The sequence below is a fragment of the Cygnus olor genome, chromosome 3 (genome assembly GCF_009769625.2).
Source record: "Cygnus olor isolate bCygOlo1 chromosome 3, bCygOlo1.pri.v2, whole genome shotgun sequence".
NCBI classification, from domain to species: Eukaryota; Metazoa; Chordata; class Aves; order Anseriformes; family Anatidae; genus Cygnus; species Cygnus olor.
Window position 1 is genome coordinate 76,065,114 of NC_049171.1, and position 26,684 is coordinate 76,091,797.

A 26,684-nucleotide genomic window follows, 5' to 3' on the forward strand; every position below is an offset into this window, starting at 1 on the left:
AAAACTTTAGTAAATTTGTGGTTATGCTCTTGAACAAGACGAAACCCTGTTTGGAATACAGAAGGTAAAGAAAGTTATTCCGTTGCTCTAAGTATATTTATGGAACTCTACCACATTTTGTAAAACTAAAAACTCCATATGTGTTCATCTGTGAGACGAAAACCTCTAGAAAATGCTAACCTTACAGAATAACAAAAATTTAAGTTTCACTTTTAATTTTGATCAAAATTATCCAGTATTCTGGCAAGATTGTTCTGGTTTTATAAAACAGATTAGACTATTCTGAGGAAAACAATTTTTCTTCCAAATGGATCAGTCAAATGGCTAACTGTACCATTAATTGAGTAAAAAATGTTTTAAAAAAGCCCAAAACAATCACAACAAGATACACGCTTGTTAATATCTTATGTGAATATGCAATTCTGTATGTTCTGGCTTTTGTGTACAAAAGAGCTCTAACTGCTGTTAATGGAAATACTGCCTATAGAAGGGCTGGTAGTCATGTAACATGAATCAGCCCTGGCGGTTGTAGCCAAGTTTTCCTGACATCTATGTTTCTGACAGGCTAAATTCATTTCTAGATGTTCCCTTGTAGATCAAGTTAAGGGCAGTCACAGTGGTTTAAATTTGGAGGGATTTTTAGTGAGATCATTTATCACGTATAACTTCCAACTTTCTTATTTGCCAAGCCAAGTATGTCTGAACAAAATTCCTGAAAAGATTGACAGCTTGTGCTACAGTTCATGAATTGCTTAATTATTTTCAAACTAAATTATTGCCATTTTCCTTTTAAAATGCTTGAAACAATTTGTGAGGCTTCATCATTAATGCTAGCATTTTCCATTTGGTATAAAAGAAAAAGAAATTCAACTTCTACAGGGAATTTTGTGGGAGGAGTAGAATTCACCTTAAAACCTGTATGCTGGCCATGCATCTGCAATGCAGCTATTACATCAGTCCAAGACTTGTCTACAGCATCTGCTTTTATGGACACTTAAGGTCCCAGGTTGATGCCATCATCCATGGATCCTTTCCCCAAGCATGCCCTTATGCAATGACTTTTCTGTTTGTGACTGGTATAAAGTCTCCTTTCCAAGCAAAGCTACACCAAGGGTCATATTTGGCATGAGAGAACTTGTTCCAGTCAAATTGCATTATTACAGTACATCAAACTACTTTGAGATCTTTTAATCTATAAAGTGCTGTATATACCTCAAGTATTGTATTTCTACTGGCTTGCTTCCCTCTTCACTCCACTCTGTCTATCATGCTCTGTCCTCTCTCTAATAGACTGTTCCAGATAAATGCTAGACACCATGTTTTTCCTGTACTCTGCACTGCTGAGAAATAGCATTAGCTATTGTTGCCATAATGCACTAGATTTCTGTGTTACTGGAGAAGAAGCAGTGGTTGAAGAGACAGACCACTGTTTTTCATTAAGCTATTTTTAATACCTGTTTTAGTTTAAGAGCAGCAGGCCAAGAATCTGCATTCAACCACAAATAAAACTGTGTTTAAATAAGATTAAGGCTGTAAATTAAATTTCAGATCTTAACTTCTCTTGGTGCATTACAAAACACAAGAGAAAAGAGAAGGCTAAGCTAAATATCCCAAACTGGCTGAAAACTCAGCCTTCTTTGGAAATAATCTGACTTCTTAGGGAGCTTTTTTTTTTTTTTTTTTTTTGACTAAAAAGATGCACATTTCAGCTAAAAAAAATGTATTTACAAGATGAAAATTCAAACAAATAATAAAAGCATACCTTGAAATAGCTGAACAGTTTTGTCACAAAACCCAAAATTGTGATTTTGAAATGTTCATTTTAATGCTTTGTGGGAGCTGTAATTTTGAAACTTGATGACTTCCTTTATTATTGTTATTTTTTTTTTTGGTGGTGCTGGGGTCTCCAGGCTTACTACACGTGCAGGATATAACAGTCTCCCCTTTACAAAAGATGCAGAGATACCTCAGAGGAGTTATAGGCATCTTGGATAATGTGGTTCCCTGGGAAGTTCCACACAAAGAAACAACTTTTTGTTTTGGGTTGTTGCATTTGTTTTGTTCTCATTCAAAATCACTTTTTTTTTTTTTTTTGAAAAAAAAACATTTTGAAAAAAAGCATTTGCTTTTCATAAAAAACATATTTTCATTCAAATACCTGGTTTTCCATCAGGCAGTCACAATGAAACATAACAAGCTACGAAAAAATTTTATCACCACTTAAACAGTGAGTTACATTGTTCCATTGTTTTCCAGTGAGATTTAATGTTATTTAAATGCTATTTAAACTTACCATTTTTACCATCCTTCAGTGAGTAAAGACAGCTTATCAAAATGGAAGAACTTTTATTGTCCTCTATTTTGATGACTGCTTAAATGTAGCTTTTGTTGGACTATAATGCATTATGAATACATAAAGTCCTCAAATCTTTATGTTTTAAACCATTATCTGAGTCCATTTGGACAATGTCCCTGTTTTGCAACACACATTTGGAACCAAAACCAAGAGGCTTTCTCTTCCTACCAGAAGGAATTAGGGGTTCTTGTCTTTTCTGGAAGAGCTGGTGATATTACGCAAGCAAATAAGGTGACTGAATAGATGACTTCCTTACTTTTTCCTCTCTCCTCATCAAGCTTCCAGTGGCATTCCCCTTCTGACTGCAGTGGTTTCATTATGTGCATTGGTGTGAATGAAAAGAGGCTTTGTCCCCACTGAAACCAAACCAGCCTGTCCTATGGTCATTTGCTATTAAAACACTGAGCAGTTTAGTTCAAGGAATGAACTGTGGTATGTGTGACTACTTTAGAAGTCATGGTTTCACCCCTCCTCACTTTTTCACCTTAGGCTCCGTGTGCACTGAGGCAGCCATAAAGCTAATATGTAGTTAGGTTCCTTTAGCACAGTATCTTCTATAATATTCTGTCCCCTGTGATGAGCAGAAAGGATTTTTTGTTGTTGTTCAGGAGGGCGCTTCTGTGTTTACATGACATGTAATACCCTTGAATTGTTTCCCAGTGCACCTAGTTAGAGCAGTGCATCAGACTGATTGGTGTTTCATCTGGGAGCAGAGGAGTATAAAGTCAAATTAAATCCACTTGTGCCCCCAGAAGCTGAGATACAGTTTTGGCAAGAAAGTAGAAATTAGTTCAAGGTTGCAAGACGTGTTCAGGTTCAAATAATAGGTTGAGGGTCTGTAGTGCTCCCCCTCAGTCACTAGGCCAAATCTTCAGATCCGTATTGAGGAAAACTTCCACTGGTGTACAGGGTGGATCCTGTCTGATTATGTTTCCCTGTCATTTAATAAATCCACCCACAGACTCCATTACAATGCAGACTGCTAACAGAGGCAGGGGTGTGATTAGTTGTAGAGGTTCATGTCCATCACTCTTTGTCATCATACAGTTCACCCTGCTTTCACAGAAGCACCATGCCCAGTTAGTCTGGCTGGCAAGGAGGTGGGGACCCTTTCTGCTTCTTTACTTACATAACTGGTTTGGGGAGAAGATATGTAAGTACTTTGATTTTGGACATTTGCTGTCTGTTTTTTCCAGATCTCTGACTCTGTAGCTAAAGCCATAATCTTGATAGCCCTTACAGGCCTGAAAAAGGTAAAGAAAGAGTTATTCTCATTGCTCTCCTGTTTGGCTGAATAAAGGCCAAGTCCTGCCTGGCTTAAGAGACTTATGATCTTAGTGTTCTTGCAGTTTCTAATCAGGTTTAAAAAAAACAGTTTAAAATCATTTTTAGGGCATTATTTTTAGTGCCTTTGAGTTGATTCAACAGGGAAGCAGCAAAGCCAAAAATATCAGTATAAATGTCAGTGGTTTGAAAGGTCACTTTTCTCTTTCTCTACCAACATCCCAAATATGAAACAGTGACTTCTAATGTAGTCACACATCCTGTAGTTCATCCCTTAAACTAAACATTTCATTATAATAATAGCAAATGACTGTAGGAGGATATGCTTTAGTTTTAGCAGGCATGAAGCATCTTTTTACTCAGACAAGTGTACATAGGAGTGACTCCACTGTAGCCAGACGGGCAATACCACTGGGAGCATGATGAGGAGAGAAGAGAATCAGGAATCAGGCCTAGATTTCCCTCCCTCCCCCCAAATTGGGACATTAGTGGTACAGGACTGTTGATGTTTTTATTCCTTGTCTTGGAAACACAGTACCTGCTCATTTCATTTAGTAGCTAGTATGTGATATATCTGTCTGCCAGATCATTGATAAAAGGATGGTCTACCCCAATACTGCTGCTATTGCATAGCTGGAATTCCTCTCAACTTTAATGGATGTGCTGTCAGCAGAAGAGCTCAGATAGTCCATTTGCATTGCCAGCTGAAAGAGTGAAAAAAGCTTAGTATTTTCTCATTGTTGCTTTGCTGTACAACTTTATTCTCTGTAGATGAGGTGATGTATTTTGGTACATTGAAGTCTTATTCAGGAGTATTGAATATTCAGGAACAGACTTATGTATTTTTTAGAAGACTTTGTTAATGGTGTTGTGATTTTCTTTAAAAAAAAGTCTTTAATTCTGTTAACAACACCACATAGTTGCTGCTAACATCAGCATGAGTGGAGGTAACTGGGTCAGAACTTGTTGTGTCCTGTCTGGTCCCATGTTTCTAGGGAGACTCAAGGTTAACAATAGTCAATAATTCTCACCATACTAGTGGCAAGGAGACAAAGAAGAATGGAAGATTGTTATGTTAGTTGTATGTGATTTATCCAGCACATGGGATATGTAGAAAACTTTGCAAATCTGCAAAGGAGAAGATGGTGTGATGAGGTGCCAAGTAAGTGTCTAGTTGTGCAGAGACTCACTATTGCTCCTGAGTCTCTAATCATCAGGGGATGGTGCTTGACTTTAGCTTCATGGATTTCATGTAGTGACAAGCATCTAAGAAGGCTTTATGATGTTTATGGTTTGTTGTGTCTGCTGACAATGCAGCGTATATAATATCACATAAGTAACAATAGTGCTAGCCTCAAAGATGTTGTGGTGCAGTTACCTTTTCAACATGCTATTCAAAATGAGCCTGTGTCACTTTTGTATGGAACATCCCTTGCCTAGGATCTTTTTTCCCCATTACAATTGAGTAAGAAAATTTGTGGGTCAGAGTACTACCTTTAAGCTTAATTTGTTATTTTTCATATCTATCTTTATTGGAATGTTATGCAGTTTTTTCATTGTCTTTGTTATCTCTAGCATAATTAATTATCCTCACCATTGGTTAAACAAATAGAATATACTGTTCTGTTTCCAGTCCTTTCTTTGCTGTCTGTTTTCTCTTCTGTGAATAGCTGATCTTGAATCATAGAATCATAGGATCATAGAATGGCTTGGGTTGGGAGGGACCTTAAAGATCATCTAACTCCACCCCCCTGCCATAGGCAGAGATTCCACCCACGTCTTCACTGTGAATTTCTCCATTTTTGCCCAGGCATCATTCTTCAATCTCAAATGCTGCTGTTTTAGGCTTCTCCTCCAAAGCAGACTTCTCATCTTTCTATTCTTCTACCTTCTCTTTTTGACTATTGCAACTAAAGACAAGAGTGGATACCGTGGAATAAAGGCTGTAGATCATGCTATGAGTTTGCAGTCAAAAACGAGTTGATAGGTCTTACAAGCAACCACCTGAACAGTGCAGTGCAATGGATAGGAGAGATACTTTGACTCCTAGATGGAATAAACATAGAAAAGTGTCATTACCTATCTACGTAGGATGTCAGAGACCATTTCAGGAGTACCTTATTCAGTTGTGGTATCCATACTGCAGGATACTGAAGGATGCCAAACTGGGGGAGAACCTAGGTGTTTGATCCTGAAGCTAGTGGGGTATGTGCTTATTGTTATAGCATTATCCACAATCAATCATTATCCACAATCATCATTATCCATAATCAAGGCTGTAAGGGTTTTTGTTTGTTGCTTGTTTGTTTTGGGAAGGAATCTTCTGTTTTTCAAATAAAACTCACTGTAGTGTCAGAACATCAACACTGTTAGTCTGAATGACCAGTGTTACTACATTCTTGGCCTATATTCTGTGCCAATTTTACTTCCTCAGGATGTCACTGGGGAAAAGTGAGCAGCCTACAAAGCATTGTATGCAAAAGCATCTGATGTCAGCTACTGCACAGAAACGGCGTGGCTTGATTGCTTACATTCGTGGCAGCTAGCCAGCGACTCTGGGGCTCTAACCCTGACTCTGCTTCTGGGAGGGCTGCTGTAGTCTGGACAGATCAATGCCAACAGAAGCAAAGGTTTCAGCAGAGATATGCTTGAGATAGTGTCTTGTTCAGGCCAATTGAATACAATCAGGAGCTTTACAGACTAATATAGTATAAGAGGTGGAAATCAAGAAAAATATGCACTGACCAGTGGAAATGGTAGCATTTCTGTAAAAGAAAAGACACAACCTAACTTCTTTTTCTCAGTTTCAATTTTGCATCTAGACTTCCTGCCTTTTGTTATGTTTTTTGTTTTCTTTGTTCAAATCATGTAAACCATGCCATGGGTTTTTCACCCTTTTTCATTTCAACTGATTAGAAACTTCAGAGGTTCCTCCCTGTCTTTCTGCAAACTGTACCTGCCACTGTATGGTTGCAATAAATATGTATGTAGAACACAGACAAGCAAAAAGGATAACCATGACTTTGGTGTAAAAGAGAGCCTATATAAAAACTCACCCCTGTGTTATCCCTATTTAAACGAGCCTACACGCATGAGGCAAAATTTCTTGTACGTGCCAGTTACTGTGGGATTGTGCCATAGTTATTCACAACAGTGACCCGTGGCAAACAGGTTTGTAAACACACAGGCTTGTCCACTCCACATTAGCCTGTGTTTGTTTCTCCTGATGGATTAAAACAGTCCCACTAAAGGCCCTTTTGGACTTCATTAATTATGCCAATGGTTGATTGGTTTGGCCCGGAGTGCTTTGTAGACAGATTTAATCAGCAATAGCTCCAGTTGCAACAGCTTCACAGCCTCCTGGGAGCATCATGCATTGTGCTTCATTTTGCGTTATTTTCAAGCCATCAAGTAACCTTTAACCTTCACAAAGTAAAAAGAAAACAAAGCATACAATATGTAGAAAGAACAGAAGAACTTTCTTCACATAAGCTATAATAAAAATGTTTCCTTATTAGGTGACTGAATGCCAACATTGCTGTTTCCTGTGATGCTGGTTATCTGGAAAAGTTAAATATTTAGAATCTGTTTTATTTGAACAGTTCTGCCAAAACAAATCCTTTGGATTTTCTCTGTTTGTCATATAGAGCTCCAAAATAAACGAGGCCTGAGGTAGATGTGCATGAGTGTGTGTGTGTGGAATAGTTCTGAAAGGGATGACAATATTTGTGGGAAACATACTAAGCAAACATTCCAAAAAATAACACTTTCTGAAACTTTTTATTCTCACACACAATAAATTGTTGAGAAGTATTTGTGTAAGGCTTTTTCCATTGATATGGGTCATTTTTGTGGTAAATTGAACACTTAAAACTAATCATCTTCTGAGCACCTAAAGTAACCATAAGACACTGTTTCGTAAAGGATTAAGGATCATTTGTCACACTTTAAAATTTTAATTTTACTTGTTCAAAAAACCTTTGACTTTGCTACTATATGTCATTTAAGAAGCCTTTAAAATTGATCTGTGTATACAACTTTTCTGTTGGTGATCCCTCCTGTGTACAGTGGAATGGCTCCAGCTTACCGGACCAGAAATCATGACCCAGGATTTTCAATATGCTAGGGGGTTTTCTATCCTTCAAAAGCATAGGGGTGTTTCACAATCACACTATATTTAGCATTATGTAAACTTCAGAGAACTATTTCATTTTGAAAACAGAGATGAAAGTGAGGTGGAATTAGCATTTTTATCTTTAATTCACATTCCCTTGTTTTTCTCCAAAGTTTGAAGGTAGAGACAAGCCAAAGATTTGGCTTTCCTCTTGAAACCAAAACACAAAACTGAGTTTTTTAACCATAGCCATATGAGCAGAAAAAAAAAAAAAAAAAAAAAAGCTACATAAAACTATATTAAAAAGTTTCTGGAGCTGAAAGAAATAGTATTAGCATTATTGGCTTTTACTCTTCCTTGGCTCATCCTCTTGCACATAAAATTTGGCCAAAATAAGTTAGCAGTCTTCTATCAGAATCCTGTGCCTCTCCTGCTATGAATACTGACTTCCTACATGCTATAGTGTGCTTTAGATATAATGTGCTGAGAGTCAAAGCAAGACCTGTACAGCATTTTGTTTAACATGAGATTCAGATTTTTGTGAGGTTAAAGCAATGCAGTTACCTTTAGAATAGGGTTCATGTACACATTATTCGTCTAATCTCATGCTGAGGATAAGAGTTAATGCATTCTGGGAGCAGCGTGACTCAACAGATGATAGCACTTTACAGAATTTGCTTCTGGGTCTATTCAAGGACTTTTCATTGCACAGCACAGTTCCTTTAATTAGAGACATGAGCAGTAAATATGCATGCTAATTTTCCACCTGCTTCCTGACATCTCGTTGACAAAGTGAAGAGCAAGTCAGAATAAGAGTGGCCAGTTTTCGATTCATTTGTCATTTTAAGGGTGCAAATATATTCACAATATTCATACAATTTTTAAATGCTGGGATGAAGTAGGTTTGAAGGGTATGTACCTGAGAGACCCAGGGTTGGAATCATTCTACTTAGCCACAGAAGAGTCAGTGGGAATGATAGTAGCATAAACTTTCGCTTTATGGCTGTTAGAGTAGCACTCCCTGAAACACTCACAAGAAGTTAGAATTTCCTTTTGAACAGTTTGTTTAATCTCTGCTCAGTGTCAGAAGCCCAAATCCGTACCATTTTGTAACGACCATCCAATCTGCTATAAACAGGCAGAGGTGCATATTATATTTACCATTTTTGTAAGATACACTGAAGTATGCAGAGGAGAACTACTAAATGCAAAATATCTTATTTTTGAATATACTTGAATACTTCTTATGTGTCCATCTCGGAACACATTGCCATAAAACAGCCAAATGTCCTCCCAGCTCTTCCTGGCTTCTGTGGCAGTGACTAGGATTCATGTCCCTGAAGCCTGTGATTCTTGCAGTGAAATCTGAGAATATAATGATCAGAAGTCCCACTGTACTTTGTCACTGAACCTTCTTCCACTGCCTATGAAATGAGACAGTATGGGGGGGACACACAAGCAGGCTGTAGAGTACATGAGGAGGTTGCAGAGGGTGCCCTGTTTTCATAAAGAGCCTGCACAGGACAAGCCCCATGAATGGGGGCTCTAGGGAGGTCTAGCTCAGGTTAGGGTTACGCTCCTTTCTTTTTGTGGAGAAACCTTGCCAGAGAAATACTGACTTTTCTCATGCCTTTCCAGGATTTGCCTGAGTAATCGGGTGCCTTGGGAGTACAGGGGGAGATAGCTTCTGTCATGTACCACTGCATGACAGAACATGATTTAAGATGATTGCTTCATTCTTATGTTGATGCTGTTTACATCTTGAGTAAGTATTTCATAGAGCCCTAGAATGGTTTGAGTTGGAAAGGACCCTTAAAGATCACCTTGTTCCACGCCCCCTGCCATGGGCAGGGACACCTCCCACTAGACCAGGTTGCCCAAAGCCCCATCCACCCTATCCTTGAATACTTCCAGAGATGGGGCATGCACAGCTTCTCCGGGCAGCCTGTGCCTGTGCCTCACCGCCCTCATAGTAAAGAATTTCTGAATATCTGATCTAAACCTACCCTCTTTTAGTATAAAGCCATTACTCCTTGTCCTATGTCCTTCTTATACTGGGGTCCATGTCCTTCTAATGCTGAAGGCAGCAGAGCTGAATGCAGTACTCCAAGTTTGGTCTCATGAGAGCAAAGCAGAGGGGGAGAATCACCTCCCTCAACCTGCTGTCCGCACTCCTTTTGACGCAGCCCAGGATACGGTTGGCTTTCTGGGCTGCAAGCACACATTGCTGGTTCATGTTAAGCTTCTCATCAGCTAACAACCCCAGGCCCCTCTCCTCAAAGCTGCTCTCAATCCATTTTCCACCCAGCCTATATTTGTGCTTGGGATTGCCTCAACCCAGGTGCATGACCTTGCACTTGGCCTTGTTGAACTCCATGAGGTTCACACGGCCCCACCTCTCAAGCCTGTCCAAGTCCCTCTGGATAGCATCTCTTCCCTCCAGCACATCAACAACACTGCACAGCTTGGTGTCATTGGCAAACTTGCTGAGGGTGCGCTTGATCCCACTGTCCATGTCACTGACAAAGATATTAAACAACACTGGCCCCAGTACCAACTTCCGAGGAATGTCACTTGTCACTGGTCCTCACTTTGATATCAAATTGTTGACTGCAACGATCTGAGTGTGACAATCCTTCCAAATCCTTACCCACCAAGTGGTCCATTCATCAAATCCATGCCTCTCCAATTTAGAGGCAAGGATGTTGTGTGGGACAGTGTCAAATGCTTTTCACATGTCCAGGTAGATGACATAGTTGCTCCAGGGTAACTGTCCATAATATGTCCAGGGTAATTGTCTGTAAGGGAGCTGGAAATAAGCTGATACTTAGAAAATAGAGCATAGATGGAGCACAGCCACCTCAGGCAGGAGTTGGGCAATAAGGCTAATAGGGCTGGAAAACACTGCACAGTGCCAACAGCATCAGCAGTGTGGATCAATGGCAGCAATCTCACATAAACTGCAGGCAGCAATGCCACTGGAAACCTCTGAAATTAGAACTATTTAGGTGCCTAAGGTCTAGTACCCAAAGTCATATCCAAGCACTGATGTAAGCTTCTCAGTTTCCCAAATGGTGAACAGAAATCACTCCTGTTTCACTGAGGGGAAGCACTTGGTTGATAAATATTCCTGTAAGCTGCTGGCTTTTTTAAGTGCCAAAACATGAATTTAGGTAACCCAGTTTGCACATTTTGTCTTGTAATTTTTAATAGAGCTATTCAAACAAGTGCTTACTCTCAGCTCACCTGGCAAAGACTTTTGTTTTCACAGCTCTATGGAAAAAGTGAACCAGCTTTGTTTTCACCTCAAATATTTCTTAAAAAATGAGAGATTTTTCCACTGGCAGAAAAATAGGATTTGCTGGTCAATATACCCATAAAGGAAGAATGGTAGCTTTGCGCAATTTTGTTTAATGAATGAACCTTCAGATTTCTATAGCAGACTGGCCAGCTAGCCACTGTGTTTTTGAGAAGTCAGTGATTTTCACGTGCTGTAATTTTGGGTGGTGGCTTTTTGGTTTGTTTGGTTTTGCAGTTTGAAGGCTATGGTGCTGATGTGCTTTGACAGTGTGATGCAGTCATACCTAACAATAATAGGAAATGATATTTCCCTTATGTCTCAGCTTAGAGGAAAATCAGGTTTCACCCTAGTTTGTAAATGCTGCTTTCAGTCATGTCTTTGCAGAATAGGGCAGTCTTTTGTGCCATGTCTCCCTTCATGTTGGGGAAGCCAAGTCATCAAAGTCAAGCAGAAGCAGTTGGAGATGATAATCCATCCTCTGTGCAGTCTTGTAATTTAGTGTAAATCCTCAACTCATTAATCAAAAGGGGCTTAGGGAACTTACCTCCTAACCTGGTGTCATGTGAATAGCCATTGGCTTAAGAGTTTTTTTGTTTGTTTGTTAGTTTGTTTTTTTGATTTGTGTTAAGGTTGCTCTCAAAAATCCAGTGTGGAGTGTAAGGTATAAAAAATCCTTGGCTTAAGTCTGTCTAAAGCAATCTACTTTGCAAAGCTTTGCTATTATTTTTACACTCTGCTGTTAAAGCTTTAAGAAAAATGTGCTACTCTTGGTTCACTGCTCTCTCACGTTTCATAGATGGTATAATAAATGTTCAGGATGTTCAGGATAACATTTAGGCTCTAATGCTAAATGCGTCGCTGAAAGAACTCAGATTTATAATCTAATTTATATTGACTTCATGTTTCTCTGTCATTTATCTACAGGAGGATTAAATGCTAATACTTAAGCATTTAAAGACAGATTCTGTCACACTTGTAGATGAAGACTAGCTTCTCTGTAAGTTTTCATCAATTCAGTGGACAGATCTCACACTACTGCTTTATTCAAAGTAAATAAGAATACCAAAATTTAGAGTTACATTTTGTTGGAAAACAAGTAGCTAGTTTGGGCCCTTATAATTTGTACAATGGCAGTGTGAGAACCCAGTGAAGGAGAAAAATTGGTGTAAAGGAATAATTAAAATGAGTAGTTTAAATGAACTGTAATTCTGTGGCAGGATAAATTGGAATACTTACATAATATTTCTCATCTCTTTAACCAAGAAGTTGGACTAAAAATTAAAACAATTAAACGAACAAACCAAACAGTAAAATAGCAGGCTTTTGTGGCAAAACGGTTCTTTTTCTTTTAGAGTATTGTAGTTACAGCCTTTCCTCACAACACTCCCTGCATTTCAAATTTTAAGAAAAAAAATAAAGAATTGCAGAGGTGTGTGTGAAACCTTCCCTAAACCAGAAACTGTGGGGTCTGTTAAAAGTTTTAGTAGACATGTGAGTCTGGACTTTGATTAAAGAGCAAGTCACCATATTTAAATCTGACATCTTTTTCTTATGGGCACCCAAATTATTTCCTATTGCTAGAACCAGAATTTGTGTAGTCTTGGTTTAACAAAGTGCCGCGTAGGTTCTCAAACCCAGGGTAAAGGTGGAGATAATGCTGGTGTATACAGGTAGATTGGAGTCACTGTGGCTGTGTCCTTTTCAGGTAAAGCTAAATGGGGGCTGGTGCTCTCTGTGTTTTGGCTTTTTGTTTCTATGAACTCAGTGAATTTCCAGATGATCATCCTTATTTATTGCTGTGACTTTGCATATGAAACCACATAGATAAATGAGAGCATCTGTTGGTGATTTATCCTGCTTTGTTTGGTGGAGTGAAGTACATAAATTAATCTATAGAGTTTTGTTGAAGCCATGGGCTTTGTGTTTGGCCACAGTCATCCACTCAAACTCCAAAAGTGCAAAATAATGATCAACTGTACATTAAGAGTAGTCTGCAAATACACACAAGGGGCCTGAAATATTTGGTTCCCACAAGTTTTCACAAACAAGAATGAGTATGGGAAGGAATGTTGCCAGCTTTCTTCAGGCCTTGAGAACCCTCATGATGATGAGTATCTGAACCTAATATAAATCAAAACATGTGGCGCCAGATAAGTACTAATACCGTAGTCTTAGGTTTTGGTTGCAATCTAGATGTTGGGACTAAGTTTGATTGGATATTAACGTTACCTATTCCTTCCACTCAGTACTTGGTCCATGAGCAAATATTGGGTTTAATTGGAGACATACGTATATGGGAGTATATTCAGTTGAGACCTGATGTATCGTCCACTGAATTTAGTGGGTATTTTTCCATGGATTTCTGCTGGGGGAAGATTGGGCCACAGACATATTTCCCTTTTGATTTAGGTTTACAAGTAGTCTCTATAAGACACTAGTAGCATGAGCAAAGTTGATCCTCCATTTGTTTGTATCACTGAGTTGCACTTGATTTCTGTTAGATATGAATTTATTTGAAACAGTTGAGAGAGGGCAGGCAAAAAATTAAAATTCTTATAAATTCATATAGGAGCAGTGTTTCTTAAGAAAGATTAGTGTGAGGTGTCCATACCACGGCCATAAAGGATGAGAAAAATAACTTTATATATCTAAAGGGTATGAAGTTGTCATCTTAAACCCCATTATAAAACCCCATGTGCCTCTTCACAGAAGGAATCTGTTGTGCTAGAGGAGGTCTAAATGCAGGCTGTAAACCCCAAAAGAATATGAAGCCATGGAACTTAACTCTCTTTCACTAGGGTGAAGTTGTTTAGACACTGTTTGTCATTTATAAGCTAACATACTTCATTGACTTCCTTGGATGCTGCTGTTCTCTTTATAGCAAAACCAGGTGTCAGGGATTTTGAGTGATGAAATTGGTCAGCTACAGGTAAACAACCTGCTAGTTTACCCTGAGGATGCATGTTTGCTAGAGGTAAGAATAACTGCTGTGATAGGCTGTTTTTTTTTTTTTTTTTCCAAATCTGCCATCCAGTCAATGTAAACTCTTCTGCAGATTGGAGTTAGCTTGAATAGAAATCATCACACTCACTACTGCCTTTCTAAAGTGAACGTTTTGGTCATATGTGGAAATACAATTTGGTGTAGTGTAAGTGGAAATCTATTCAATGAAACTTGAATACTAAAAAAACACTATTTGAAAACACAAAAACACATTGTAATCATTTTCTTCTGTGCCTGTTCACTGGCTGTAAGAGGGTTCATGCTAAGCAAAAGAATTAAATGAGATGTGAATTTGTTGGAGAGTTGCATGGAGTTAATAGAACTATTTAGCCATACTAATTATTATGATTTTGAAATAAACTAGCACAGAACTTGTATAAATCAATATTTGAAGTGTTCTGAAAATGTGCCTAAATTAGGCTAAATTAAGTAGAACAGACTGATTTTGATAACATTTTGATTAGCAGAAATAGTCACAGAAGTTAAAGCTCTGTATACTGAAATTTGAACACAAATATATTCTATCTGTATATCCTCTTAGAAACACTGCACTCCTCTAGAGCATGTGTATCGCTTTTCAGAGTATTTTTGTTCACACGTTTCTTATTACTTGTTTTCTGTAGAGTACACTGAGCCTCAAGTTCTGATAAAAGATCCCTTAAACTTGGAAACCAGGCTGTCTAAATTGTCCTTTCATGCCCCATTATGGTAATGAGAAAAGGACAGAGAAGGAATCAACTGAAAATAGATTTTTTTTTCATGAGTGGATTCTGTTTGTGATATAGATATTGTGGAGCTTAGGAAATTGAAAGGAAATGTTTATATAGTGGCAGGAAATGTTAAAGTAGTAAGCAGACGCCTTTGTAATTTTCTGCAGATTTGGCAGCTTGTTTCTGTAGAGCACACTGAAGAAACAGCAATTCACATTTAAGCAAAATAAAAATATCAGAATTATTTTTAATCTTGAAAAATCCACACGTTGGGAGAAGTTGTGATAGGACACAGCACAACAACTGACAGAATTTCTGAAACAGGTGGCTAAAACATCTCCTGTTACCACACTAACACACTTATTATTATAACTTATATAATACGGTGCTTGGTGTTTTAGATATGCTGCAGACAAATGCACAGGTATGCAGTTGTTTTAAAGATGACTTTCCCAGAAAAGCTACCTCTTTTTCTCCTCTAGGATATCACCTAGTAAACATTAATAAACACTTTAAGTAGCCCATCAGAGAGTAATAAACATATTCTCTCATAAATAATGGTTTGCAGCATTATACCCTTCTACTGTTGAGGTATTTTTCTGTTCATGAAAATTAACTTGATTCATTGAAATGCAGACCTTTTTTCAGGGAGAATTGCTTGTTAGCAACAAGAACTGATTCAGGATTACAAAACATGAAACTTCTCCACATTGTTTCTCATTAGCTGGAGTACCTTTCCAATTGACAGAAGATGAAACATTTCCACTGGTTATTTGTAATGGACTGTGAAGGCATCTTGAACCAGAACAGGAAAAGTATATTTGAAAATGAATGTTTAAAGGAAAAAGGGAAGAAATGGAATAACAATATGATGTACGTTATATTCGAAGCAGGTTTTTAAACTCGTTCTTTGTGGTGAACAAGTGTTTAATTTTGTCTTTCAAAAAAAGACTTTTTCAAAGTAAGTAGGTGGTCTTGTAAAACTGTGTGAAATATACCTATTTTGTTACATGATTGAAATTTGTGTGTTGAATGACTACTGCTTATGAACCTGGAATAAAATGGTTCGGGATAGAAACTGTAGGAAGGTTTATCAACCTACAACAAAGTATCCTAGGTGAGCTACAGCGTGGCTGGTGAACGTGGTAGACTACCTTGAAAGGAGTTTTCAGCTATGTCCAACTATTCTATTGAACGAACAAGCACAGAAAAAATCCAAAGATGATGATGATGATGATGATGATGATTATTTTATTTTTTTTTGCTGTCAAGACAGAACTGAAGTAACTAAGTGAAAGAACAAGAGTGTAAACATATTCTGTGAAAAGAAGAAGCTAGAGTGTCAGTGCTTTCCTGTTTCTGGGAGGAAGGTAGTGCATAGTGCATAGAAAGTTTGACGTATTTTAATAACTGTTGTACTTATTCTGTGTTTATTGTAGCATAGATCCTTTTCCATACTGTTCATTTTATGAACTTCTGGCATCCATCTGTTACAGTTCCAGATCATAGTTGTTGTCAGATTGTTTGGACAAACTGTCAGGCATTTTCTAAGTTAATGACATTTATCACTGGTTCTCCTGGGAAATGAACGTTTGTTGACTATGACTCTTCTGACATTACAAAGGCAATTATTTGCAACAGTATGGTAGCTCTGTGATAAGAGCTCTTAGCCATCACAAGGCTACAGTTGAATCTTTCCAGTGCTCCTGTTGTAAATAATAAAAAGAAAAGTTTGAAAGGGAATGAATGGTTCCTCAGAGAGGAAATTACACAAAGGACTAATGTTCTGTTTCTGGAAAAAGCAAGAAGGATTATAGGTAAACACAGTTTTGCAGTACTTTATATAAGAACAGTATTCTCATCATGAAAACAGACAGGGAAATAGTAGTGGTGGCACAAACGGTTGTGTTAAAAGTATACAAAAATATTAAATCTGAGGAAATAACTTTCTTGATCAGTCAGTAAACAGATTGCCTGATAGCTGACCTGAAGATTGTTTGCCTTTGTGTAAGGAAGAGAAATAACAAACTATTATGCACTTTTGATCAATAAAATGAACAAACTGGATTCAGCAGATTTGTCATTCGGCACATACAGAACTGACAGGCCTACTGCCCATCACACGAATTTATATTATTTCCAGTTTGTCTATTATAATCTACCTTTTGTCTAGTTTATTTTTTCTGAAAAATAATTTAGGACTACTGATAAATTCCTCTTCTTGGTATGATTTTCCATCTGTAGGAGAAGGGTAAGAAACTAAACATTGTAAGAAGGGGAAGTCCTTCCTGGAAATACCATAGCTTCCTCTATATGTTTTTTGGTCTTGAATGCGTGTGCTGTTGCTGCTCTTCAAAGGCATATTTTTTCATCACTAGAGTCTTCCAAGTTACAAGGCATTTCCCTTAGCATTTGGTATGAATCCTGCCTTTTTGTCTATTATTTCCAAGATTTCTGCCATAAAGGACATTCCTTTTTAATCTTAGAACTTTCATTTCAGTTACTGTCACTGTCCCTCTTAAAGCCATAAGCCACTTTTGCAACCTGCCTCTGAAATCTGTCCCATATTACTGTGCCTCTCTACCTTCGAGACTTAGAATCAGAGAAACAACCAGAAAAAAAACACAAAACAAAAAACAAAACTTCATGCTTCTATTTTAGTGTTAAAATTCTAGCTTGAGCAGTAGCTTCTTGAAAACTCTCCTTGGGAAGTCAGTCAGGAGCATAAAGTCCATTTATCTAGGTCTGTAACACCTGCTACTGAATCACCACAAAGCAGGTTTGTCCCAGTGGCCCATGACTCCAGTGGTTTTGAATCAGCAATCCTTTTCTGGTTGTTTCAATCAGTAGAAACTGGAGTTGCCCATAAATTAGGTGGTATTGTGCATACTTACAGCTGAAACTGTCCTTATCTGCTTTTGCACTGGGAATTCTCCATCACACTGTCTCTGTGCTTTCTGTTACACTTTATCTGGATGATCTGCCTATGTAGTCTCCAAATTTTCTAAACAAATCTGAGAGGGTGAAAATGTATTTTTCCTGTGGGTTAGCAAGAGCTAATAAGAATATATGCACATCTGCCAGATTCTGTTGCTAGTTTACAAATATGTAAAATGAGAAAAGGTCACAGGAACTGATGGGATGATACCAAGGTTTATCAGTGTGAATGAGAAAAGAATTTACTGGGTTTTAAAGAGGAGTAATGATTTCCTCCTCCCTCTCACCACAGCTGTTTCGCTTTTTTTGCTCCCTTTTGCTTGATTATATACAAAATATAAAAAGTTGTCAACCAAGATAAAAGTTATGTGCTTTCCAGGGTTCTTGTACTTTGTAAGTCAGTAATAATCATAATCCAGATTTACCGAGGAAATGATTTATTTTGGCTACTCTAACAGGATGTTGGTGATGGATTTCCAATTTGTGACACTATAGCTATTTCTGTGAAGGTTTTAACATGTAAATAATTAACTATTTGCCTTTATTAAAGGATCTTTTCTCTCCTCACTATACTGATTCTTTAATTACAGTTTATTATGTAAACACTAGTGTTTTGAGATCTATTCAATCTCTCATTATGTCCAGGGGTAGACAAAGACAAACCATGCAAATTTTATCAATTTGTCTAGCTGTCCTACCATATGAAACAAATAGTAAAAAAATATCAATTAAAGAACTAACTAAATAATTCAGTGTCTTGTAATCAAGTTAGCTTGTTTTTTAAACTTTTAACTTACATTTTTACATATATTGGAATAAAATACAATATTGTGGAAACCAGGCTATTGCATAGATGCAGTCATGTGCTGTTTAAAATATGAAGGTGATTAACTTCCGTCTTCTTTTCCACTGCACCAGAAGTCTTACTGTATTTGCTCATCCACATCTGCAAGAAGCTGTTTTTAACTGAACAGATTTTCTTATTTATTGAAATTCCAGCAACTTGAGATTTTCCTGTCATTCATGTGTTTGTTCGTAGAGAGGTTATTGTTATGGACATTTTAGTTTTTCAAATATTTAAATTTTGTTCACTTGAGTAGTTTGGAACTATACAACAGCTGTTTTATTAACCATCTAAATTTCACATGATAGGAGACTGAATTTAAAAATCCGGGAGAAAGAAATGGCTTTAGTAAATAGTCTATCACCTAATTTATTATCTCCTACAGTGCCACATATACCAGCTTAACAGTGATCAAAAATCATTGGCAGAGGTGTTTTACTGATTGATGTGAAATGACTTGCACTCTCAGTTCTTGGGGCTTCTGCTCTTTGCCTCCTGGTTCAGTTTCATGTAAAAGCCAGGAACATGTATACATATAAGCTTTTCCCGCATTCAGAAGAGATCCGAGACATACTGTTAGGGCAGAGATAAAAATGTATTACTTTTTCTTTGGGGTGTTTGGCCTCCAGAGCAAATAATATATCATCAATACCAGAAACGCCAGGAAAGGAAGTGGAAGAATTTTCACTATATTAATATGTTGTTCCAAAATATAAAGAAAATAAACATTTAGATGAATATCTAGATGAATAATTCATATATAAGGAATCCTAAGAAGTTGGATTTTTACTGTTCCCTCTGAAAAGAATCAGTAGTTTAGGAACTGTGGAGTGGGGGAGAATTTTTTAAGATGGCAGAGAAAGTACTTGGTTATTCACAGATTATATCCAGTGTAGGAGTTGGGGTGTCAGGATAGTCTTATGACCGTATTATGAAGCAGGTGCATGAAAAGGAAACTGAAAGTCCTAAAAGTATACAGCATAAACCAACTTGGGCTATCTCAAGCCTCTTCAAATACATTCCTTATATAAATCAAATAAAGTTATAAAAACTAAAAAACTGTTCAATATTTCCAGTAGGCCTTTTCCACATGGCTTATTTAGTATTTTTTCTTTTCCTTCCAAAAGCATCATCATGTGATCAAGAACTTCAGTCAGCTCTAGAGGAAGCTAAACAACCCCAGAAAGACAATGTGTTCATTCCAGAGTGTGCTCAGGGTGGCCTTTACAAACCAGTGCAGTGCCATCCTTCCACAGGCTACTGCTGGTGTGTTCTCGTGGATACAGGACGTCCCATCCCTGGTACATCAACAAGGTAAGGGAATGCATGTTCAGTGCTCGAACCTGCAGTGAGTAGATGCCTTAATATGCATGTACTAGCATGTAGTTTCCTATTGCTATTTGAATGATATCATGTAGATTTATTCCACCATAAAGACTGAAGTGAAATAATTCTAAGATCCATTGGCCATAAGTCTAGATGGCCAAAGACTGATACACTTCAATGCCATGGGCAGTATGCTCCCCAGATCCTTTATTTTATATTTTTACATTCCATTCTTTCTATTTTATGCTGGGAAGCCAAGACTTGAAGCAGATAATGAATCAGACCAGAGGAAACCTCACACCCCTTAGCCTGAACATGGAAGAACCAAGTAAGATGGTTTATGACAGGAACCACATCCAGCCTCAGAAATGTTCAGTTATTTTTCCAGAAACCTCCTCAACTATTTCATATGACACGCTTTGATGGAACAATTGCCTGGGAACCCATAGAGAGGAAATATCATTTTAGTGTGTTATTAATAGAAGCTTGGAGTTCAGTCATGTCGGCTGAGCCGGATGCATGGTAAAGCATTGTGAGCCACATAGAGCAGATGTAGGCAAGGCAAATATCAGGTTCCAAAGGATGTTATTTAGGCTGGTTATTGAGGTTTGGCCCTTGTAGGAATGTTATAGAAGCTCATACAAAGTTGGCGGGCAGTATGGGTATCTTGATGCAATCACAAATCTTTTCAAGCTGAAGTAAAAAACATTTTTGATCATTTGCCTAATATTTATGAAAACTATTATAAGCCACTTGCTGAAATTTTTTATATTCTTGGGAAGCAGCTTTCACATATTCTTCAAGTGCTGATTTACTGATAGCTGTTTATACCATAGTCTATACCAATTACAGTACTAGATGAAATGAGCATGAAGTAGTTACCAGTGATCTACTGTTTCTGGCAAGCTGAGATTGATAAGTTGTCAAAATTAAATATTATAAATTTGGTCCAGAAAGTCTAAGATAAGTACAGAGATTCCAGAGGTTCATTTCTACTCTTCCTCTGTTCTCCAGTCCTACATTTGTTTACTGTTTCTTGTTTTTAGTGATCCTTCTTTGAACTATAATTTAAATCATTTTACGGAGCCTTAGTTCTTATTCTCTAAGTTGAGAGTTGAGTTCAGCATCCTTTCGTGTTGGTGAAGTAATAGGACTTCTGCTAATATTTTTGCAGTTCTTAGGAGTGTCCATTTCATCTTGTCCTTTCACTGGAGATCATTGTGAAGAGTCTGATTCAGGCTTCTTTACTTTCCCCACATCAAACATTGATACACATTGGTAAGATCTTCCCTGAGCCTTCTCTTCTCCAGGTTAAACAGTCTCTAAACAGGCTCACTCAGATTCTCCACTCTCCTTCTTGTGTAAAATGCTCCAGTCTCGATCATTTTCATTGTCCTTTCCTGGACTCATGCCAGTATGTCTGTCTCTCTTGTCTGGAGGTCCCAGATCTGGATCCAGCACTCCAGATGTGGTTCACCAATGGTGAGTAGAGGGGAAAGGTCACCTCACTTGGCTTGCTGGATGCATACTTGATGATCCCTGTGGGTCCCTTCCAACTCAGATATTCTATGATTCTGGAACTACACAGTAACTCAGCTGAGGGAGAAGAGGTGGCAGAGATTCTTTCACTGTGCTGCCTATCTTCAAAGTTAGAACACTGGCAAGTTGGATTCAATCTCATGATTTAGACACAAATCTTTTTGCTTGATGAATGCTCTGCCTGATGGCTTATACTGAAAATATCAGCTGATGCGGCCTTGATCATTTCTAATTTGTTCAGCTTTGCCAGATTTATGGGAAGTCCTCAATGGAGAGTTTATGAAGTTCTGAGCACAAGTGCTGAGTTACTTAATTTTATGAGTTTTATACTAAAAGAATGTGTGGTAAATTTTGTCTTCTACAGCCCTGGTAAACAAGCAGGTGGGATTCCTGTCTGGAGTTTAAGAGGAGTGTCTAGATCTCATTTCTAGGCAAGATTTATGTGGGCTGGAATCCCATTAATTATTTTTTATTTAAAAGTTCCTTTCAATATATCTGTATTGATAAAATTAAACTTTCTCCCTTGCAGGGGGAAATAGGGATCAGAATATGATGAAAAAGAAGCCGTTATCTTTTCTTTAATTCGTATAAAATAGAAAAGATGAACATGTGAGTCTTTCCTAGTTTAAAGTCTCAGGGGCTCATGCAAAGTGGTGTATGCTATCTTCGAGCTTCCCATTGCAAAAAATAAATTAGATGAGTAGCTATTAAAACTCTACTGCAGGATCTGATAGTACTCATGGTAGAAAGATGGATGCATTGCATCTTGGAATCTTTGTTCTGCAAATCTGGATTGAATCACTAGGGGACAACAACGAAAGAATGCACAGATCAGGGAAGCTCTTGCCAGAACAGCTTGGAATTTTGCATGTTGTTTGTTTTGAAAACATTCATGAGGATGAAATTTGTCATATAATCAGGCTATGAATACCACAATAAAAAGTAGTCCTGTTAAATTAGACCCACAAAATTAAGGGAAGTTATTAATACTCATTGACCTTCTAATGCCCTGTGAACTGAGGCGATGATAAATCACTTGTCAATGAAGATATTCCAGAGAAAAATAATAATTCTAGAGTTAAAATAAAGATATGTGAATGAGGAACCATTCTAGGACATGTAAAATAGTAAAACTCAAAAGATATAGGTGATGATATGGTATAAAGCTGGATTTTATGAATGTCTAGAGGGAATATCCATTTGACTAAAAGGAATACATGCAAAGGATACAAACAACTGTTTTCCTGAAAGTTGTACCAGTAGGATCTCTACCAGCTTGCTCCGAATACTTTCTGGACATCATACCATGACCCTCAGCCCTTTTACTCAACAGGACCCTGAGTCTCTGTTCCCACCTGTGACTTTTGAGCAACTAGGATCATAGGCAAAATAATTGTCAATCAACTTGCACAAGATTCTCTAGACTTAAAAAAAAAAAAAAAAAAAAGTGTAAATCAGCTACTTTATGAGGTTGCCCACACTGTGGAAATTTCCTGCAAAACCCTTGATTGTCTGCTACTATGCATGCCTCAGTAAATCTCAGTGCTTCCAAGCAGACTGGTCAGAGGTATAAAGCAACTGTCATAAGCCCTTGCTGACTCTAGATGCACATTTGGTGCTAGGGAGTTTTTGCCTTTTAAAATTCTAAAGAGGAACATCGTATGTCTTGACTACATTATTTTTACCTGACAGTGCTCCATTCTGATACAAAATCTCTTTCCCACTCTTTCCCAATGAAAACTGAGTCAAGTGTGTTTTTCTTATCAGTTCTTAGTGTGGCTGTGTCTGCATGGCAAATTTCTGATGATTTCACTTTGTCTTTCTTCAGTTACTTCAAAGAACTAAAAGTGTATTTTTTACGTTACTGCACTTTAGCAGGTATTGGGATTTAATAGATTTATTTTATATATGGTGAGCTACATCTGTATCTAAAAAAATAGAAGCTGAAATAGTAGAAGAGGAGAGATGAAATAAAGTGTAGGCATGGAGCAATAATAACGGAAGAGGACAAGGGGAATGCAGAGTCAGGTATCAGATTAATCAGGGACCAGGCCAGTTGCCAGATACTGCATTAGTGAGTATTGCTCAGAGATTTCCCTTTCACTCTTTTCTTGGCTGATTGAAGTGGTCATCCATCAGGTATCTAAATCCCAACCATGCTATCAAAGCAGCTTCTATTTCCACTGTTCTTTATGGAAAGAAAAGTGTCTGTAGCTCTCTCATGTTTGTGAAACACCGTACCTTCTTTCAGTAGCCAAAATTAGTTGGAGCAGTGGGCAGTTTCATCAGATGAAGTGGAAAAAAATTAAGCATTCAAAGGAAAAAAAAAAAAAGATAAGTTTTCTTTTCATCCTGACTGGTAATTAAAATCTGAACACTTCTGTATTTTTTGTAGGGGCAGTCTGGTCTAACCCCAAGACATAACAACCATCTAATACTTTTAAAAACAATATTTTGTTCAAAAAAATCACATTAGTATATTTTGATTAGACATTTTAGTATTCCTCTCAGTAAATATGATTTTGGGGAATCTAGAATAGGAGCATTTCAAAGATGACCAGTTACATAAAGTATGAAAGAACCTAGATTCAATTAATAGGTATGTATGTGCACATGGATATATGTGGACACAAGTCATATTACTGTGTTTAACTTAGGCCTGAAATTTCTCTAAAATGCTGTACATTAAATTCTGCACCTTCAAGCTACTAAGGAGAATGAGAAAATAACATCTCTCAGATTGTGTTAAACTGGGTGAAAAACTACCATGCAATAATAATAGGATTCTAAGAAACAGAAAAACTCAGCAGTAGATGTTCCCATACCTCCCAGTCTTGCAAGACTGAAATTGCAAGTGATGTTCAGTTAGTAATATTTTTTTGAAGGAACAAATATCATAGGGTTTCTTGTTACAGGATAACAATTTGACTTTAAGTAAACATCATGGAAAGAACAGAGGAACCAGAAACTCATGTAGCAGGTGAAGAATCAGTCTTTTCTACAACCCATTTCAAACTATTTCAGCCCAATTCACTGCCAGAATCCCTATCAGTTTTTTCCTCTTGTTTGAAATGTTAGCTGTTCATGGGTAGCCCTTCTTACTTAAACTAACATTTACTTTGGAGAGGATACAGTGGTAAATGCATTTAGTGCTGCAGTATTAACTAACTACAGTACCTGCCTTGCTGTGGTTTTGAAGTTGCTTTTGTGGTGTTTTACATTCACAGAATGAATAGTGTGCCAGATGCCAAAATTTGTTATGCTGCTTATAGCTTCTTGATCTTGCAGGTGGGAGGAGAGACTCATCTTTACTATTATTATATTTTTATTATATATTATTTTATGGCAATCCCCTCCAGTTTTCTCCTTCCCCAGTTTTCCTCCCTGTAAAATAGACTTTGGAATAGGTAATAATTACTCAGTTTGGTATCAACCATAGGAAAATAAACATGCCCTGGCTTCCTTGAGGGAAGTGGAAAACAGGTAAATAAATTTGCATTGCCTCTTCTGAATAAGAAATCAGTTTCTTCCTTGAAAAAAAAGAAAGCACAAGTTTATTTTGAACTACAAAATTGGAAATAAATTAGTTCTAAATTAAGTTAACTATGGCTGGTTTTTATTCTCTCCCTGTTTCTTTTTTAGGTATGAACAACCTAAGTGTGATAACAGTGCCAGAGCTAACCCAACCAAAACGAAGGATTTGTACAAAGGACGCCAGCTTCAAGGTCAGTGAAATACATATATTTGATTTCATGCATTCCAGTGCTTTGTTTTGTCACTGCAATAACTTATAAAGCAATTCCTTATCTTGTATCTAAACAGTTTATCTTTTACATATTGCTACATTGAATTGCCACTGACTGAAGGTTTTGGCTTTGGAATGGTGTGTGTAAATATGGGTCTTAGGATGTTGTCAGAGAAAGTAAGGCTAATTTTTTCAGTGGTTAAAAGGCAGTCACAGCTACTGGCATTATTTCTTACTGTTGTCATACCAGAGAACTCAGCAAAATCCTTCAGAAATCAGCCTTTATCTTCAGATCTATGTAAAAAATGTATCCACTTACAGTTTTCCAAGACCTAACCCTTCAATTTACTTCAGAAAAAATATTATTTTATTCTCCTCTGTTGTAGGAACACAATTTATCGATTAGATGATTTTTTTTCTGACTTTTTATGACTGTGGGAGACCTTATTTCTGGGTAGCTGAGCTATATAGAAGTCAGTAGATTTGATTTTTTTTTGAACTGGTCTTTTAAGGCATATGAATAAGGTTTAGTAGGTTTTAGTGATATTGCACGTTGAGAAAATTATGAATCACTGTCAGCTATTGTAAAGAATCGGAAACAAGCAAATGATTTCAGCAGATTGTATGTGTCATGAGAAATATTTTAGTTTAGCCACCCAGAGGAATGTCTAGGCAATAATTCTGAACTAAACATGTCCACTAGTGTTGAAATTCATCTTGAATGAAGCAGACATTAATGTTTTCTGTCATGAAACAAATGTAATTACAAGGGATAATATGAAAAGAAGTAAGAAATGTGAAAGATGTGTTATTATACCATATATAGTTATATGTTGTGTTCTATATAGAAATAAGTCAGTCATAGCATTAGCCATAAGCCATCCCATTGCTGTCAATTTAAAAATGGCAAGCGTGACCCAAAAACATCGCTATCTAGGTATGGTGGGACATACAGACAGGAACAGGACTGTCAAGATAGACAAGGAAATATTCATGCAATTTTAGACACTATTATTTTCTGGATTTTATCTAGAACCATGGGATTTTCTGGATTTTATCTAGAACAAAGCATTTGCTTTTTTTTAGATAAACAAGACAAGGTCAGGAGGTGGTATTGTTCCTCTGAGACCATGAGGAAGACAAACAGAACTGTTTTCCTCAGTGACAACTTTGCACAAGAACAAATAGGTACAAACTACACTGAACATATGTCACCTGGAAATTGTAAAGTGTTTTCCAATGATTAGAGCAGTGAGGCAAGTCTTCTAAAGGACTAGTAATGGGGCAGAAACTCTGGTTAGGTTTTAGGTAGCTCTTGATCAGTTTGAGACACTGGGAAGGAGAGTGGCATGGCTGAGATACTTGCTCTGCACTGTTTCTTATTGCTTAAAATACTGAATATATACGCGAAGAGATGAAAAGCTGCTTTACACTAAAAATTGACTTGGGAGCATGAATTTCACAGCTCTTTTCAAACTGTCTCAATTTCTTTTCATTTGCAAATAAGAGCCTGAACATGCTTGAC

General features: G+C 37.4%; 1 protein-coding gene across 8 annotated transcripts in view; it reads left to right on the forward strand.

Annotated features, from left to right (window-relative positions):
* SMOC2 (SPARC related modular calcium binding 2) overlaps nucleotides 1–26,684 on the forward strand; it is a 147,697-nt gene that overhangs the window by 83,527 nt on the left and 37,486 nt on the right. For all 8 annotated transcript variants that reach the window (XM_040551196.1, XM_040551197.1, XM_040551198.1 and 5 more), the window contains exons 8-9: nucleotides 19,677–19,863; nucleotides 25,057–25,139. In XM_040551196.1, coding sequence (XP_040407130.1) covers nucleotides 19,677–19,863; nucleotides 25,057–25,139 — 270 coding nt within the window. The remainder of the gene's footprint in view (nucleotides 1–19,676; nucleotides 19,864–25,056; nucleotides 25,140–26,684) is intronic.